Genomic DNA, 16,350 nt, shown 5'->3' on the forward strand with positions numbered 1-16,350 from the left:
GTACATATCTGCCCCGTGTTCCTGTCACAGAGCTCCTAAAATTCTTGTAATTTCCTAAGTGATAAGAATACTAGGAACATTTCTGTTGTAATATTTGGTCTTTAACTCCAGTTCATGACACGCAAATCCCTTGGAATTTCCTACGTGATAAAAGTATCTTTTGTTCTAATGAGGTAACTTACAAATATTATTTTTATCCTTGCCTTAAAAAATATTTTTACTTCCTGCTACTGGCAATTGGATGTTATTTGCCCTTCTTAGTAAACATTTTTTAAAAATCAGGGAAACCAAAGAGATTAAGGAGAGTTTTATTCTAAAGATAAGACATACAATTTTACATTTTCCCAAGTCTACAAAAACTCTCAGAGCAGAAATACCTTTATGTCTGTCATACCAGCAGACACATTACTTATAAATGGGGAAGGGAAAGTTCACTTTCTGCCAAACTGAGGCAAAGGCGGTGGCACCTTAATATCTTGACCTCTCTCCAACTTCTTCTCACAATCCACCAAGTAATTGACTCCATCGATGACTATCTGAACGAGCTCAACCTTGGACAGTGAAAAAGATGAATGATTAATTTTCACAGGAGACACATACAATGCATTGATCAATAGGAACAACACTGGGACAATGAGAACTTGCCACATTAGATAGTCTATAACCATTTCTTCTTTCTCATTTTTTCTTTACGGGATTGTGGGAGAAGAGATGCCTGATGGTCACGGTCAGAGAGGGAAGCAGAGACATTTTACAGGGCTTCTCATGATCTTCCTTTAGTTAAGATAGGGTTACTACTTTGTGTGTGAGAACGTCTTTCATATGTGAAAACCATCAGTTTGCATCTCAGATACCTTCCCCCATCAGTCTCAGCTGTAAAATGACAGAGTTTGTCTAAAGACAAAATTACACAGTAACACCCTTGTGTTGTTCTTTGGCCTGGATCTGAATTCTGACCTCCCACTAGGCAATCCAAGCACTGAATATGCTGTCGTTCAGATATTATCTGAAAATATATGTCTTTCTGAAAATTTGTTTAAAATCAAATGTTTAACAATTAAATAATGTTTTTACTTACCAGACCAGTTTGCTACTGAAAAGAAACTGTGAATGATATTAAGAAAGACTTAAATTTTCTGTTTTTTGAAAAATGTTAGAACTTTCGTTTACAAATATTGATGTTTTTAAAATTAGAGCACACCTACATATGAATCTTTTTTCTGGGGTCATCTCCCTAACAAATTACTTGCACTGTTCCTGCAGAGACCCAAACTAAGGTAGTAACTAATTAGCTAACTCCAGACAGCACTAAAATACATTATTTAACTCAAGGATAAACAGTAAATATGGGAGGGATTATTGAATATCTGAACATACCTTAAGCATGAGGGAGTCCAGTCCCTTGCCCACCTCTTTTCATGCCTAAAAAACTGAGTCTCGCTCTAGCTGGTTTGGCTCAGTGGATAGAGCGTTGGCTTGCAGACTGAAGGGTCCCAGGTTCGATTCTGGTCAAGGGCACATGCCTGGGTTGTGGGCTCAATCCCCAGTAGGGGGCACGCAGGAGGCAGCTGATCAATGATTCTCATCACTGATGTTTCTATCTCTCTCTCCCTCTCCCTTCCTCTCTGAAATCAATTAAAATATATTTTCTTTTTAAAAAAGAAAGAAACTGAGGCTCCATGAAAGGTTTGGATCAGAAAGTTAGTCATTACTAAGCATATTTTGTACTCATCCAACTGACCCGTCCCAGTGTTGAAGAGGGTGGGGTGAGAGGGTCTCTCATTGATTGCCAGTGGGACTGTATCTTGGTATAAATCTCCTGATGGGGAACTTGGTTATCAGGACCTCTCATCTTCAACCCAGAAATTCCTTTCCTAGGAATTTTATTTTAACTAAATAGTCAGAATTGTGATTATTGTTATGCAAAGAGATTGGCATAGAGTTATATATAGAGATGGCCAAACAAAACATCAAATTATCAGGGAGATATTAAATAGATAATGGACTATCTTTAATGGACTTTTATTAAACATCATGTTTTTTAAGAATAATATAGGAAAATGCTCATGATATAATACATTGGGGAAAGCTGTATTATAACATCAAATATATACTATAATACCAAATTTTGTTTTAAAAAAACAAAACAAAAAAACCCAAACTTTTTTTGAATAAGTATAAAAGTGGGAGGTAATTCAGAATAATGTCCATGATGGTTATCTCAGGGTTGTTAGGTTAAGTTTGAATACTTTTTGGTATTTTTCTAGCTTTTATAATGATTATCTATTAACTTAATTAGACATAAAATGTTTTCAAAGCAATGACTACCTTGCTTTCCATTAATAAAAATCTAGTTAATATTACAAGCAGACAGGGCTAGGCCCAGATTTTCTTTATTCACTACACCACACATTAGTCAGTGCATTTCAGAAGTTGTGGCATTTTTAGCTGCTTCTTCCTCAAGTACTTCACCAGAGCTGGTTTACATAGGCTGGTTTAATTGTTTTGAGTATTTTCTCATTTCTTTTCCTTAGTTTACTAGTAGGCATACCAATAGGCAATGAACTATTCAAAAGCTGGCAAGGGAGAAGAAAGAGCATCGATAATCCACAGATTGAATAACCAGCCACTGAGTTATTAAGCGTTGTATGTAATAAGAAGAGGCTTTTAAATTAGTGATGGGCATAATACATCCAATGGGACCACATCCAGATAAATTGATAGAATGCACTGAGATCAGTATTTGCTTAGGATTCAGCTGCATGTTGCTTAAGTGTGCTCTTTACGCGTCACCTCCTGCATCGCTCCAGGCCTGCATATAGTGTCTGTACCCTTTCCATTCTATATACTCACAGAATCCTAAGGATTATTTTATGAGCACAATCATATGTACACCTAGTGCATACCTCATTTCTCATCTTTAGCCCTAAAAGTAATATTTCAGAAAGTATCAAGTATCTAAAAATGCCTAAATGAAGATGACAGTATGTGGCCTTCATTCACCAAAGGAAATTCAGAATCAGGAGAAAAATCCACTACTTTATCACCCTCAGTGAGAGAGCTCACGTGTTCCCTGATTTCACAGTGAGGCACCACTGTCCCTTGTCATAACAGAGCTCCTGCTGCTGAAGACCTGGAATAGCTCCGGGGGCAGGCTGGCGACCACAGTCCCACTGCACGTCCTTTGCTTGCCTGTACACTCCCAGCTGACACTGTGCTTCCCTTCCTGCAGTGTTTCCGGTGGAAGAATAGCACTACAGAACCAAACACTAACGGGACTGGGACTCGGTGGGAAAGAGGAGGTCTCGGGTTTTGTGAATAAGGTAAGGCTGTTAGGCTACTTCTTTTTCTCATAGGCTGATTTTGTTAGTTCATGTTCAGAGAGTGAGAGAGATGTTACCTCTGACCGGCCAATTCGATCGATGTTGGAAATATCGTACACATCTGCCACCGCCGCAGTGTCCACACCGCCCGTGCCACGCTTCTGCAGCCTCAGGTTCTCCAGGATCTTAGAAAAGCGGGGATCCTGGGACAGGGGTAACACAGTGTTGTAGAGGCAAAATCCATGTACTGTCATTGGCACTTTCACGTAGAAAAGACATATAATGAGAGCTTACAACAGTTAGTGTTTATTAAGCATATATTTACTATGTACCAGGGCTCTGTGCTGGAACTTTTAACCTTACAACAACCCTCTGAAGTAGGTTTTGCTTCCACCCCCATTTCACAGATGAGGAAACTAAGGCTCAGAGGAATGAACTTGCCCAAGGTCACACATCTAGAAGGTTGCAGGGCTGTTTTTTAACTTATTTTCTTAACAATTTTATTAAGTTTATTGGGGTGACATTGGTTAGTAAAATTATATAGGTTTCAAGTGTATTGTTATTAATGTCTGTACTGCTTTTGTCACCTCTGGATGCCAGCTTTGGTGAGTTTTCATTATTCATCTTTATAATAGTTATCACTGATGTGATTAAATCATGACGTTAAATCACATCAAATATTTTTTCCTAGAATTGGAATTATGAACAATAAAAATTGTCATACCTTTTCGGCAGAAAGCACATTTTCTAAAGTTGTTTTAAAGTATTTGGTTCACTTGCTGTGTCAGAAATTAATTGCCCAACAGAATCCTTTTTTCCTTCCCGTCCACAGTGGAGCTGAGGAAGTGACCACTGGCTAAGTTCTTGCTAAGTTTGAGCAGAACGATGTGTGCCTCCAGGCCTAGACCTGAAGTCTTTGCATGGGAACACTTGTGTGCTCTCTCTCCACTTCCCATAAGCTCCCACTTGGGGCCTGACGGTGACCATGCAGAGGGGACAAGCCCTAAGACAGTGGTGCTCCAAGCGCAGCTTCCTGACCAGCAGCATCAGCGTCACCTGGGCACTTGGCAGACATGCAAATCAGGCGGGTGGGCCCAGCAGTCTGTGTTTTTACAAGCCTCCTGGTGAGTCTGATGCAGTCTCAGGTCTGAGAACCTCTCCACTAGGAGAGGCCGAGAAGGAGATGGAAGGAACCCCAAGGAGCAGAGCAGCCCTTCTATCTATCCAGGTTTGTCATATGAGGGAGAATTTAAACTTTTTGTTCTTGAAGCCACAGCTCTTTCGTAGAGCCCCCTCACCTCTGTCCTACTGAAACAAATGTCTTTTGTGGTCAACTTAACCTTCTCTCACTATTTTTTGGTTGTAGGTGCAGAAAGTAAGGCTTAAGGCATGGGCAGTGACATTTTCTCCCTCCACAAAGCAGTCCCCTCTGAAGGGATGCTGGAGGAACCCAACAGGGCTGCTGGCTACATCAGATTACCTTGCTCAGCTTCGGGATCTTAACGTGGACACCAGCCCGTAATCCTGTGCCAAGGTTCGAAGGGCAGGTCAGAATGTATCCGAGGCGCTCATTCCACATGAACTCCCAGCCTCGTTCTTGGATCAAGCGTTCTACCTACAACAGTGAACAAATGATGGAGTTCTCAGATGTCCGTTCATTCAGCACACCCCAAACCTCAGGGAGAAGTGTGTGTATGTGAGTGCCATGATCCCTAGGATACATGAGCCCCATCTTGGAAGGCACTGCATTGTCTTCTTTTAAGAATGAAAAATAAAGATATTTTATTTTAGTGAATATTCAGAAATCTCTGATAACATCTTACTTCTTTTAGTCCACGACAGAATCGCTCAAATACTCTTTTCATATTGCCTCCTTTTTCCATAGAGATTACCCTGGTGTGGTCTTCCTCATTAATCCAGATGAGAAATGTCTTGTCATAATTATGCCTAACAAAGAGAGAAATATGGTGTTGAGTGTTAATTATATTTGTTTCAACACATGCAAATTCCCATTACCTCTTTGGCTTGATTGCTTCATTTTATCTTCCTAATTTCTTAGATGGCCCTAATCTCGTAATTGTGCCTGAACAAGTACTATAAAATGCTGTTACAATGACAGAATGAAGAATAAGACCACTCCGACCCTTATATATGTCATGGTTTTGCTCAACAAGAATATAATCTCCCTCATTCCTCAGACTAGGATGACAATAATTCAACTATGGTAACATTTGGCTTTGACACTAATAGGAGTGTTTTATCTCCTAATAGATTCAACCAAAATCTTGTGGTCCTTAAAAAAAAAAAGTTTTACCTGCAGTCTAAGGTATCAGAAGTGCAGAAGATTTTTACCTATGTTTGCTGTATAGATCCTACCTACTCCCACTGAGCAACTGCTCAGGAACACTTCAATCTCATCTCTTTCAGGTAGTGTCATAATAACCTACCAAGGTACAGGAATCAAAGTGGACTGAAAACTGTTGGCCAAGATCAAATGTATGTGTACTCGGTATCCATTCTTCCTCATTGGGTTTTACTTAAATCCTCAATATTTACTTTTCATTTTCTGCTCTTTTGTTTTAATGTCATGAAACATTTTATGTGAGGTCAAATAATATGAACCTAATTTTTTCTTAAAGAATATAGTCTTTTTCTCATGCATAATTCATGCAAACCAGCCAATGTCCCTACATATCTTAGAAACATCACACACACACACACACACACACACACACACACACGCGCACACACACACATTCTAAATACTCTCTCTCTCTCTGGTAGCTCAAGCTGGGCATGCTGTCAAGTGCACGTCACAGCAACTTCAGGTTAGGACAAGCAGACGGCCTGCAGGAGAGCCTCTGCACACACTGCAAATGTGAAATGCTGTGTCCCTACCAGATTCCCCGGGCATCAGGCCAGTCACGGGCCATCCCAGCACACGTTAACAAAGGGGATACTGGCTTATCAAACAGAAAGTGGTCCTGCAGGCCAAAAGGGACAAAGCAGAAAGGAGAAACGGATGAGATCGGGCATGACTGCCAGTGCCAGGTGTCCAAGTTTCAACTCACTAATCATGGCTGAGGTCTCTCAGGCAGTGGTCCTCCGCCGTGGCTGCCCACTAGAATAACCTGGGAACTTAAAAATTAGGACTAATGCCCAGGCCCCAGAGATTCTGACCATATGAGCTGTGGCCTGGACAGTGGGATTTTTAAAAGCTCTTCAGGTGATTCTAGTGTAGAGCTAAGGTTGAAACCCACTGGGTTAACCCAATGGAAACACTTCATCGCCAGGGAGTGTGTAAACCCCAACCAGCACCAGCCCCATGCAGTGGCAGAGTGGGCAGTGAGTAAGGGGCACTATCCTGAAAAGTCTGTTCTGCACAGCCACCATCCTCTACGTTTCTAACATTACTGATTCATTTATTACCATTCCTTTCATTAAAAAGTCTTAGAAATGTGAAATAAGGATCTACAAATAAAAATAGCCGCCACTAATTTAATGCTGACTATGTGCTGGGCTCTGCTATGTGCTTATCATTTATTTCCTGAAGTCTCACAACCACACTATGCGCCAAGCATAATCATTCTCTTTTCTAGGTGAGAAAAACTGAGATTCAGACAGAGAAAATAACCTATCTGATATCACACAGCTAGGAGGTCGTAGAGCTTATATTCAAACCTAGACCTGTATGACTCCCAAGCTGTGCCTTCAACTACATTATACTACTCTACATATCGAAATCAATGTTGAGTGACCGACATGTTTCCTTCTGTGTGTACACAGTAGAGTGTGAACATGGATACCATGCATTCAGTATTGTTACAGGGAGTCAGAAATCAAGAGGCTATGGGCAGGGAAGTCTCTCTTCAATCTCTGAGAAGTAGAAGAGGTCAGAGACGTGAGCCAGCACAGGTTTGTGGACAGTCACTGCCCACGAAACAGTGTTCCTTAAGCTGGGAACCAGAAGTGGCTACGTGAGGTGCAGGAGGGCTGGTTCTGTATCGGGACAGGGGGAGGGTTGGCCTGAGGCTGCAGAGACCAGGAGACTGGCCTGCCTGGTTTGGAAATGAGGCATATTTTGTGACGTTGCATCTTCTGAAATGACAGATATTTGTTTCTGCTGCTCCTTGGACTTTAGTTAAACGTTACTTTTGAAACTGCCATCCTGTTTTAGCTGTGCTTTGGGGCTGGGTTCTGTCCACTCTAGCGTTGGAGTGAAGCTGTGTTGGATGTGGAGGCGGCAGGCATCCCAGAGGCTGGCTCCAGTGCCAGTCAGGGCAGGCTCCACTTGGAGAAGCTCCTTTCCAGGTTTTCCTAGTTCCTACCACTTCCTGTGGGTGTGGCACAGGATTTCCACACCTTTTTGTTTTCATTTACCAGCCAGCAGGGAAATCCTCCATTCACCTCCACTCATACCCAGATCTGCTAGATCTGACCCTCAGAGTACTTGCGTGGGTTGACCTAAGGTTTTAAGGCCTCATCTTCACGACTCTGAACACGCAGACGCCCCAGCAAGCTCCCAGCCAGGGCAGAGAGGCCGCACTGCGTGGGTCAGGGCTCAGCCCCACCCCGGCGGCCCGCGTGGTTCAGGGGCCACTCACGTCGATGAGCTGCTGCTGGTCCCGCTCGGTCATCTCGGACAGCTTGTAGTAGCGGCCAGCCAGGTCGCCCTTGAGGCCCTCCAGGGCCGTGATGGCCACGTTCTCCACCTCCCTGCGCTCCGCGCGGGAGCAGGCTGGCGGCAGGCTCAGCCCGCGGATGCTGCGGCCGGTGCGCACCCGGGAGGACAAGCACGTAGCGCTCGTCGAAACTGCCCGTGGGTGATCTGCGGACAGAGCGCGGGGTCACGCCGCCGGCCCGCCCCGGCCCCGGCCCCCCGCCCGGTCCTGCCTCGGCCACAACCCACCGCCTGGCAGTGTCCCCCGGAGAGACCCTCGTGCGCTGGGCACATTTGTGCAACTAACATGCGGGACACAGTCTGGAACGGGGCGTGGGTGGGAGCGGGAGGCGGGGCCTTCAGAGACGGGTGAGAGGGCAGAGCTTCTCTGCACAGAGCCGCCTGGAATCCCGTGCCCCCCTTAGGAGTGCTATGAGGAAAGGAATTGCTATAGGAGAGGCCTAACGTTAGTGACCACCACCACCTTTGGGACTTTCCTGGCCTTCTGGGGGGGAAGAGGGGCCGCTGTCCAGGAAGCATGCTGCGCTATGGGGTCAGGAGTTGAAGGGGCATCTGACCCAGGGGCCCTTCTCCCGGGAGGGCGCTCCTCACTGTGGGCCCTGGGGTGCCAGCTGACAGGAGCGGCCAGAGGCGGCTGAGCCTACCTTGGATGCATCCAGATCCGTGGGGTGCTTCATCACCTTGGGGTCGTAGCCATTGTGCCTGAGTTTAATGACAGGGTCAAAAAGGTCGGCAAACACCTGCAGGAGGAAAGATGCTCCTGTTTCTCTTTAATTGGTGCGTCTACTATGAAAAGACGACCATGCAGGAAAGGGTGTGAGAGGACTAGTAGTTAATAGCGGTGCAGGTGATGATGGTGGTGATGGGCTTCCACCAGAGAAAGCAGGACTCTGCCCTTGTACACTCCTCCCTAATGATCGCTCTAAGCTCACTGCCATCTGACGGAATAAGGAGATGTTGCGTTTAAGGATCTGAGGGTTTTCTCCAGGAGTTCTTGCCTTTGGGGTAAAAGAAGCCGCTAGATCAGAGGCTATGTAGTTTTGTGGTCAAAGGGAAGGCGAGTTTCTAGAGTTTAAGCAACAGAATACATTCGTGGAAACCCCGGCTGCACCAGAAGAAAAGCATCCAGCATCAGTTAGGGCAGAGCAGGGACCCCTCACGCTGTGCGGACCTTCCCAACCCGAAATACCTCGTGCAAAATCTATTTTTTTAAAAACTAAAAACGTTAGGAGCAACCTTAAGTAAAAGAACGTTCAGAGAAGTCATAACAGAGCACCCTGCAGGATTAGGGAGCTGTGGGAAGTGGGGGTGGGGGTGTTGGGCCAGGGAGCTAGCTCTGGTCTGGGACTCCAGGGAGCCCAGAGCTGCGCATTGCTGTGTGTGAGGGAGCTACCAGCCTCGAGGTGGCCCCTCCCTCCTCCTGATGGCTGCCCTCCCAGGGAACTGCCTTCACCTCCTGCAACAGAAGGGGGCCTCAGGGAGGCAGCCAAGACATCTGCCAGGACTAGAAGCTGCTCTGTGGAGAGGGCCGCAGGTGGCTGAGCTCCCCTAGCGGCAGCCCGTCCTGTGCTTCTGTGCCAAGGATGAGGATGTGGAGATCATGGGATTTCCCAGAGACTTGAACTCAGAAGCCTGGGCTGCAGTGGCTGTGTAATGAGTAATTCTCAAACTAAAGACACACCACACCGTCCTCCACCCCCAGTAAAGCCCAGCCACTAACACATCATCTCCTAATGTCTTATGGGTGAATACACACCAATAAAATAAAAAGCATATATTTTCCCAATTCGTCCCCTTGACGGTCTCAGAGAGCTCTGTCATGCAAGCAATTCTTCCTTGGGAGGAACTAGAGCAGCCGTGGGCAAACTACAGCCCGCGGGCCGGATCCGGCCCGTTTGAAATGAATAAAACTAAAAAAAAAAAAAAAAAAAGACCGTACCCTTTTATGTAATGATGTTCATCTCCTAATGTCTTATGGGTGAATACACACCAATACATCCATGCTTTTGTTCCGGGCCAATTCATCCCCTTGACGATCTCAGAGAGCTCTGTCATGCAAGCAATTCCTCCCTGGGAGGAACTAGAGCAACAGCAAGGGAAGCCTTGTCCCTGGGAAGCTGCAGCCCTCATTGCTCCAGAAAGCTTTCCGGATGTTCTGCTGGCTTCCCTGTGAGGCAGCCCTGCCTGAGAAGGCAGAAAGCTGGCCCACACAGAAAGGGACTTGCACCCAGAGCCCCCCCTCCCCGCACTCCAGAACCTACAGCTGATAGTTTTACCTCATAGGATTCCTCGTCACCAGCCACCATGCCCACAGTCTTTATGAAGGGGTGACCAGGGTTGTCCACTCCAGTCTGGATACACTGGTCCAGAGTGTAGCCTTTGGGCGTCATCTTGTTGCGGAGTTTGGCGTAGATGGAGGGGGTGAGGCACTCGGCCATGCAGTTATTGTGCTTGCGAAGGTCAGGGTAGTCTGCACTGTGCACCAAGGGGACAGGCTTTCAGGGAGCAGTCCTGAAGGGAGGGCCCTATGAATGGCCTTTGTGTCTGCCCATCCTTCCACCAGGCTCTCTTTAGCCAGTAAGCACGAGACACTTGGCTAGGAGTCATGACTTATGTAAGCCAGAGTAGAAAAAAAAAGTCCCCTGAACTGCCAAAGAAAGGGACCTGGCTGCAGCAGCCCACCCTGGCTCATGCTCATGTAAAAGGGAGGTAGAGTGAAAATAATTAGAAAATAAATGGAGTCACGTGCACTTTTTAACCCAGAAGTTTTGGTAAAATACAACAGGTGCGTTTTGGTGCCTTGGGTCTAGTGATAGAGGCTGAAACCCCGCAGGTGGGACCACACAGAAAAGCAGCCATTTATCCGCCCTCTTTCTCTGATGCAAGCTCTGTGACTATCTGCTTTGTTGAGTCTGGCTATTGAAACAGGCATTCGGTAAATATCTGTTGGAATAATACATAGAAAGAAATACAATGTCCTACGCTGGGATATGAATTGAAGAATAGGGGATGCGGGACCACCACAGGCTCAAACACAGGCAATCTCACCTCAGGAATCCCTTATTGTGAGGTGCATGTTGGGAGCAGGTCAGAGACCCTGATTCCCACAAGAGCCGTGAATGTCTCTGAGAAACACCGGGCTTTCCCCGCCGCTCCCACCCACCCCTGCATGTGGAATCCCTTAGTCAGCTCTGCACTTCAGCTCTATTTAGTGTGCCCTATCTCAGTCCTGGCCAGGTCCCAAGGGCTGAAGAAACAAGTCCATCTTCAAGCCACGCCTCCACGTCCTGCCTGCCATGCCCTTTAAGCTGACACTTAAAATCAGCACTATGTCATTGCATGTTCCAGAAGGCAGTGTAGCAGTGAATGAGGCCTGAGTCTGCAACCAGTGTCCCTGAATCTGCATTTGGCTGCACTAGTTGTGTGCACTTAGGCACTATTTAATTTTTCTAAGCCTCCGTTTCATCACAAAGGGATGCTAAGGTGAATAAAGTAGATACTCCATGTATAGTGATTAACACACATAAAAGTGCTCAACAAATGTTAACTGTGACTATTATTACTATCCAAGCAGACTGCAAGCTCTGGGCAGGAATGGTGACACTACACTTCCTTGTATTCGCCACCTAGCTGTCCTCCACGGCAGTGTCCAGCAGGGGGCAGCATAGTTCTGGCTGGCACCGGAGCTATTTGAAAGCCAAGAGGACTTACCTCGGAGGGAATAGCTTGTGCTGTTCCCGGGCCTCAGCACGCACATTCTGCCGGTTCACCAGGTACCCGGTGGTCAGGGCACTGGTGCCCAGCGTGGCAAATAACAGAGAAGCATTGCGGCCAGTTAGCAACTTAGAGAAGGCACTGGCCATCCTTCCTCTTGGTTGAGTGTCTGGAAAGCAGAAAAACTGGGTGAGACAGCCTCACTAGATGGCCCTGAACCCCAGTGTGGAGATCAACCGGCACGAGAAAGAGCTGCAGCAGCCGGAGCCTGTCTTCTGGTGTGTTTTCCTCTTTCTTCCTTTCTCCCCCACACCCCTCCACGCTGCTGGGGAAAATCTGGGTGGTTTTGCACATTGTGAATGTCAAACTCCCTGAAGTCCACGACCCTTTCTCCGATTGCCACTTTCTGGCTCCCTGGAAGGTCCTTTCCATCGCTTCACGCCCAAGCAAGCCTCACTGTCTTTTTTTTTTAAACTAACATTTATTAAGCTCCTACCATGAGGCATGTGCCATGCAAGGGGCCTTACAAACATTGTCTTTAGTCTTTGCAACAATCTGCCAAGTGGGCATTATTTTTCAGGTGGGGAAACTGAGGCTCAAGACCTCCAGATCTCAGAGCCAGCACATCGAAGAGCTGGGATTTGAACCCAGGCTTCTCTTTGGCCCTGGATTCAAGCCTCTTGCAAACCCCAGCACCTACAGACAGCCCCTCACTGGCCAGCAGTTACGGGGGAAATGACCTTTGTGGTTGAGGACCTAGGAGTGCCACAGATCACTCCACTCCGTTAAACCCCTAAAACCATAGCAATGCATTTATCACAGCAGCTCCTCGTCATAGGATTATCGCCTCAGGGCATGTGACTCTCCCCAAGTCCCAGAATATTCTTTCTAAGCCTGTTCTCTCTCCCTGTCCTCAAACTCCTGCTGAAGTGGCCTGGACGCCAGGGGTACCTCTGCCCACTCCACTCTGATGCTAGGTGCCTGACACGACAGCCAGCCTGCTGGGCCCGTCTGCCTTCCTCTGAGATTTGTTCTTGCCTTCTGTCTCCTTCCCTCCTCTCTCCTTCCTTGTACAGAACTAGGGATTGCAGAGGTGAGGAAGGAGGTCATGTCTCGCTCTGTAGGAGCTGTCTGCCTCAGTTTCCCTAACCTGGAACACCTTTGTGACTCCTGATTTACACAGCATTGTTTACAGCATCAGAACTAAAATCTGGCAGAATTGCTGAGCTCCAAGCCAAGGAGACTTTTACATGTGGTGCAAGATGACAGCCAAAGACAATGATAGTGTTTTAGTCCTAGACTCACCCTCTCCATTAAAAAGCAAGAACCACCAGATTATGCCCTTTTGTTTGAGCGCCAGGAGCTGTATATCTCTCTGTCCCAGGCAAGTGTACTGAGAGTCTGGGTCCGGGTCTAAGGGTTTTGTCTGGTTCCATAACATTTGGAATGTGCAGGTGTTGACTTCTGTCATTGCCTCAATTCTGAGCCTCCTGGTTGTCCTGAATATCCTGGATGGAGACACCGTGGGTGCCTTTCTGCTGACTCAGAGTCATTTCTGGTCCAGCTGTACACAGCGCCCATGTGTCTGAGCTCCTTGGGGACGGAGGGCAGTGGCAAGACCACGTGTCAGCTTTCCATCCAGAAAGAATCACCCCCCAAACAGTGGGTGTCCAGGGTTGAGCCAGGTCCACAGAACACTCTGAACCAATTCCCACGGTTGCCAGCCTCCTAGGCCAGCAGAAAACGGCTGTCTCCTCCCATTCCGAGAGAGCACAGGGTTCACATCACTCATCACCTACTGGGCACCCTTGGGCATCTGTCTTATTCAGCAAGTAGACAGTCATAGGCAGGAGATGTTTACAGCCTTTACTTACAAGACAGAGGCCTTTCCTAGGATTCCTTGTGAGGAAGACATAGGACCATTACCAGACTCCTCTCTAAGGGTAAGTTGTTTTTAAGAAAATAGGAGGTTGGAAACATCTAGTCCTTTGAAATGCTGTAAAGGAGGAGGTGCCTCCCTGCCTGCCCAAGGTTAGGATTCTCTGTGGCTTCTCAGGCAGGGTAGATGACCTCCAGCAGTCACCTTCAAGGCTGGCTCCCTCTGGGATTCCTGACTCAGTGGGCAGGAACTCCAAGAATGCTTGACACACGCTCCTGCCTGGTTTCCTCTGAGAAGACAAAAGGGTCCTTCTCGAAGCTGCAGCGGAGATGGAGACCCAGGGCCTCTGAGCCAGGGACCAAGCCCCCTCCTGCCTCTGAGCACCCAGGGCCTCTGAGCCAGGGACCAAGCCCCCTCCTGCCTCTGAGCACCCACGACTCCCCATGCCTTATCCTCTCCCCACCCCCACAGTTTCCTGAACCTTCCTCAGCCAGTCCTTTAGGAAAATCCACCTGGCCCATTCTCAGAGGATGTGATTTGATCCTGAAGCTGGCAGAGCACACAGGAGCATGTGGCACTCCTGTGCTTTGCTGGGATGGCGCCCTAACCCATAACCCACAGGAGATTTAGCGCTAAAGGCGGGGGTCTTTGGAAGAGGTGCTTATAGATGCAAAGGAGGAATTGGGTGCTCACACAGCCCAGTAATGCCCAGATCTCTCAAAGAGCCCTCTGGGTCAGGAAGGCCCTGGGTCAGTCAAGTTCCTGTGTGGTCTTGTTCTCCAGGAGAACAGAGAGAACATACCAAGGACACTAGGCATGGGAAGCGTGAGAGCTGCAGGCAGGAAAAAAGCCCTCTGGCAACAGCACACCAGTTGCATTAGCGTAGCCTTGTCCTGGGGGCATTAACTGCCATGCACATGGCCCCAGCTGACCCTGGGGGGATCGCAGAGCAGGAAGGCCTGAAGGGCAGCACTAAGGAGAGCCGGAGGGTTTGGCTTGTTCTGGCAAATGTGTTCTGGCAAATCCTCACGGGAGCTGCCCAGTTCTCCACATGCACCAGGTCATTCAAAGGCACAAATGTCACCCACTCAGGAAGCAAGAACAGGGCTGACAGCAGCTCACCGAGAGCCAACTAGCCAAACACATACAGGCAATGCCCAGCAGTTTCCCCCTCCGGTGGGGAGGAAACAATACTTGGTTCGTTATTAATGTGTTAGTCATTTCAAGAATGATGCTCTAGCAACAATGTGAACCAGTTTAAATTGGATCCAGCTACTGGGCCGACTCGTAATGAGCTCCTTTTGGGGGCCTCGCAAAGTTCATTTTCCAATTAGTATATCCCAAGCCAGTGATTTGCACCTGTTCTTGCTGCTGAGGAAAACCTCTCCCAGAAACAAACCCATTAGTCTCTGTGAATTACAAGGGAGGGAAAGTTGAAGGTTAAAATCCCACATTCAGTGGCATTTAGATGTTTTTTTCCATCAAGAAAAAAATAATCCTGATTCTCTATCAAAAACAAGCATTGCAAGCAGGGTGCTGGTGGGGTTCCGGCACCTCATGCAGAGCTGTCCCACGGGAAGGACCTGTCCCCTGTACCTGTGCTTGTGTGCAGGGGACAGGGGAGCCTTCAGCCCAGGGCTTCTTTAGTTACACCACAGTGCCAGGACAGCTGTCCTACAGGTGGTCCCGGCTCACCAGACCCCCCGCACCTGCTCCAGCAGTGCCCTGGCTAAAGAGGCAGAAAACTGAGTTTCATGGTCTCACTGACCTTGGAGCCGGAGTCTCTCGCGTCCTGCCGCAAGCACACAGCCAAGCGGTGTGTAACGCGAGCTGGCAGGGCCCAGCCTGGACAAGGCTCGGGCTGGGCGGGGCTGGGCCCCTCTGGCCAATCCCATCCAGGATCTCTGGCCATACTTGTTCCCCCAGCTGTGCCCTTGAAGGCCAGCCCCTGACTTCTCTGCCGCCAGCCCTGCGCTCTTTCTAGCACCTGCCCTTTCTCTGAAGTGGTTCCCTCGCCCAAGTGTGGTCCTGGAAGCTGCCTCCCCCGGGCTCTTGGAGGGGTTTGGGGGCCTGCAGCCCAGCTCACTGGCTGCCCTGTCCTGCAAGACCCTGCATCTAGGTGGAAGGGCCTGCCTGGAAACTCACACCAGTTAGGGGACTTGTTTCTACCTTCCCTCAGGAGCACCAGCCCTGGGGCTGCGGTTAGGTCTGCAGAATGACCCCCACCCCAGCCTCCCAGGTCTGGGAGGAAGAGATGTCTAAAGCTCCCGCTCTCCTGCTGCTAATCAAGCTCTGAGCCAGGGACAGGGACCTCCCTCCACCTTGCCTGGGGCCCCGATTCAGGGCAATCACAACCATGTCGGAAGCAGATTGCTAGATAATCTCACTTTCTATCCACACCAGCTTAATATGCCACCCAGCAAACCCAGCAGGCCATATTCCCGCTTAAAAATAGCCCTCCTTGGGGCAGGCACCACCAACCGGAAAGGTTGGCCGTAAATAGCAGTGACCCACCAGGACTTTGGACAGCTGCCCTGCCACTGGAGCTGCCTAGCCCCTGGTGACTGTCACGTAGGCAGCCTCTGTGGCCACGTGCACACCAACAACTGGTTCCTTTTCTTCTCTGAGACCAATCGGTGCTCAGAGCAGACGATGGAGCAGGGGGTGGAGCCCGGGAATAACCTTCCACCTAGAGTGGCTCTCTTTCAGGGTTTCCAGTTCTTTTCAATGTAACCCATAGCAAAGCATCTATT

At 48.1% G+C, this 16,350-nt stretch overlaps 1 protein-coding gene across 1 annotated transcript; it reads right to left on the minus strand.

The window, feature by feature from the left end:
* Positions 1 to 292: 292 nt before the first annotated feature.
* CKMT2 (creatine kinase, mitochondrial 2) lies at positions 293 to 15,405 on the minus strand. The gene is given in 12 exon segments (XM_006081264.3): positions 293 to 551; positions 3,401 to 3,526; positions 4,804 to 4,938; positions 5,147 to 5,270; positions 6,222 to 6,307; positions 7,928 to 8,116; positions 8,118 to 8,135; positions 8,137 to 8,151; positions 8,649 to 8,744; positions 10,281 to 10,479; positions 11,716 to 11,887; positions 15,366 to 15,405. Coding segments are annotated over 11 exon segments (1,260 nt in total). The 5' UTR covers positions 11,868 to 11,887; positions 15,366 to 15,405; the 3' UTR covers positions 293 to 431.
* Positions 15,406 to 16,350: the final 945 nt, after the last annotated feature.

Source organism: Myotis lucifugus, unplaced genomic scaffold (genome assembly GCF_000147115.1).
Source record: "Myotis lucifugus unplaced genomic scaffold, Myoluc2.0 scaffold_0, whole genome shotgun sequence".
Taxonomy (NCBI): Eukaryota; Metazoa; Chordata; class Mammalia; order Chiroptera; family Vespertilionidae; genus Myotis; species Myotis lucifugus.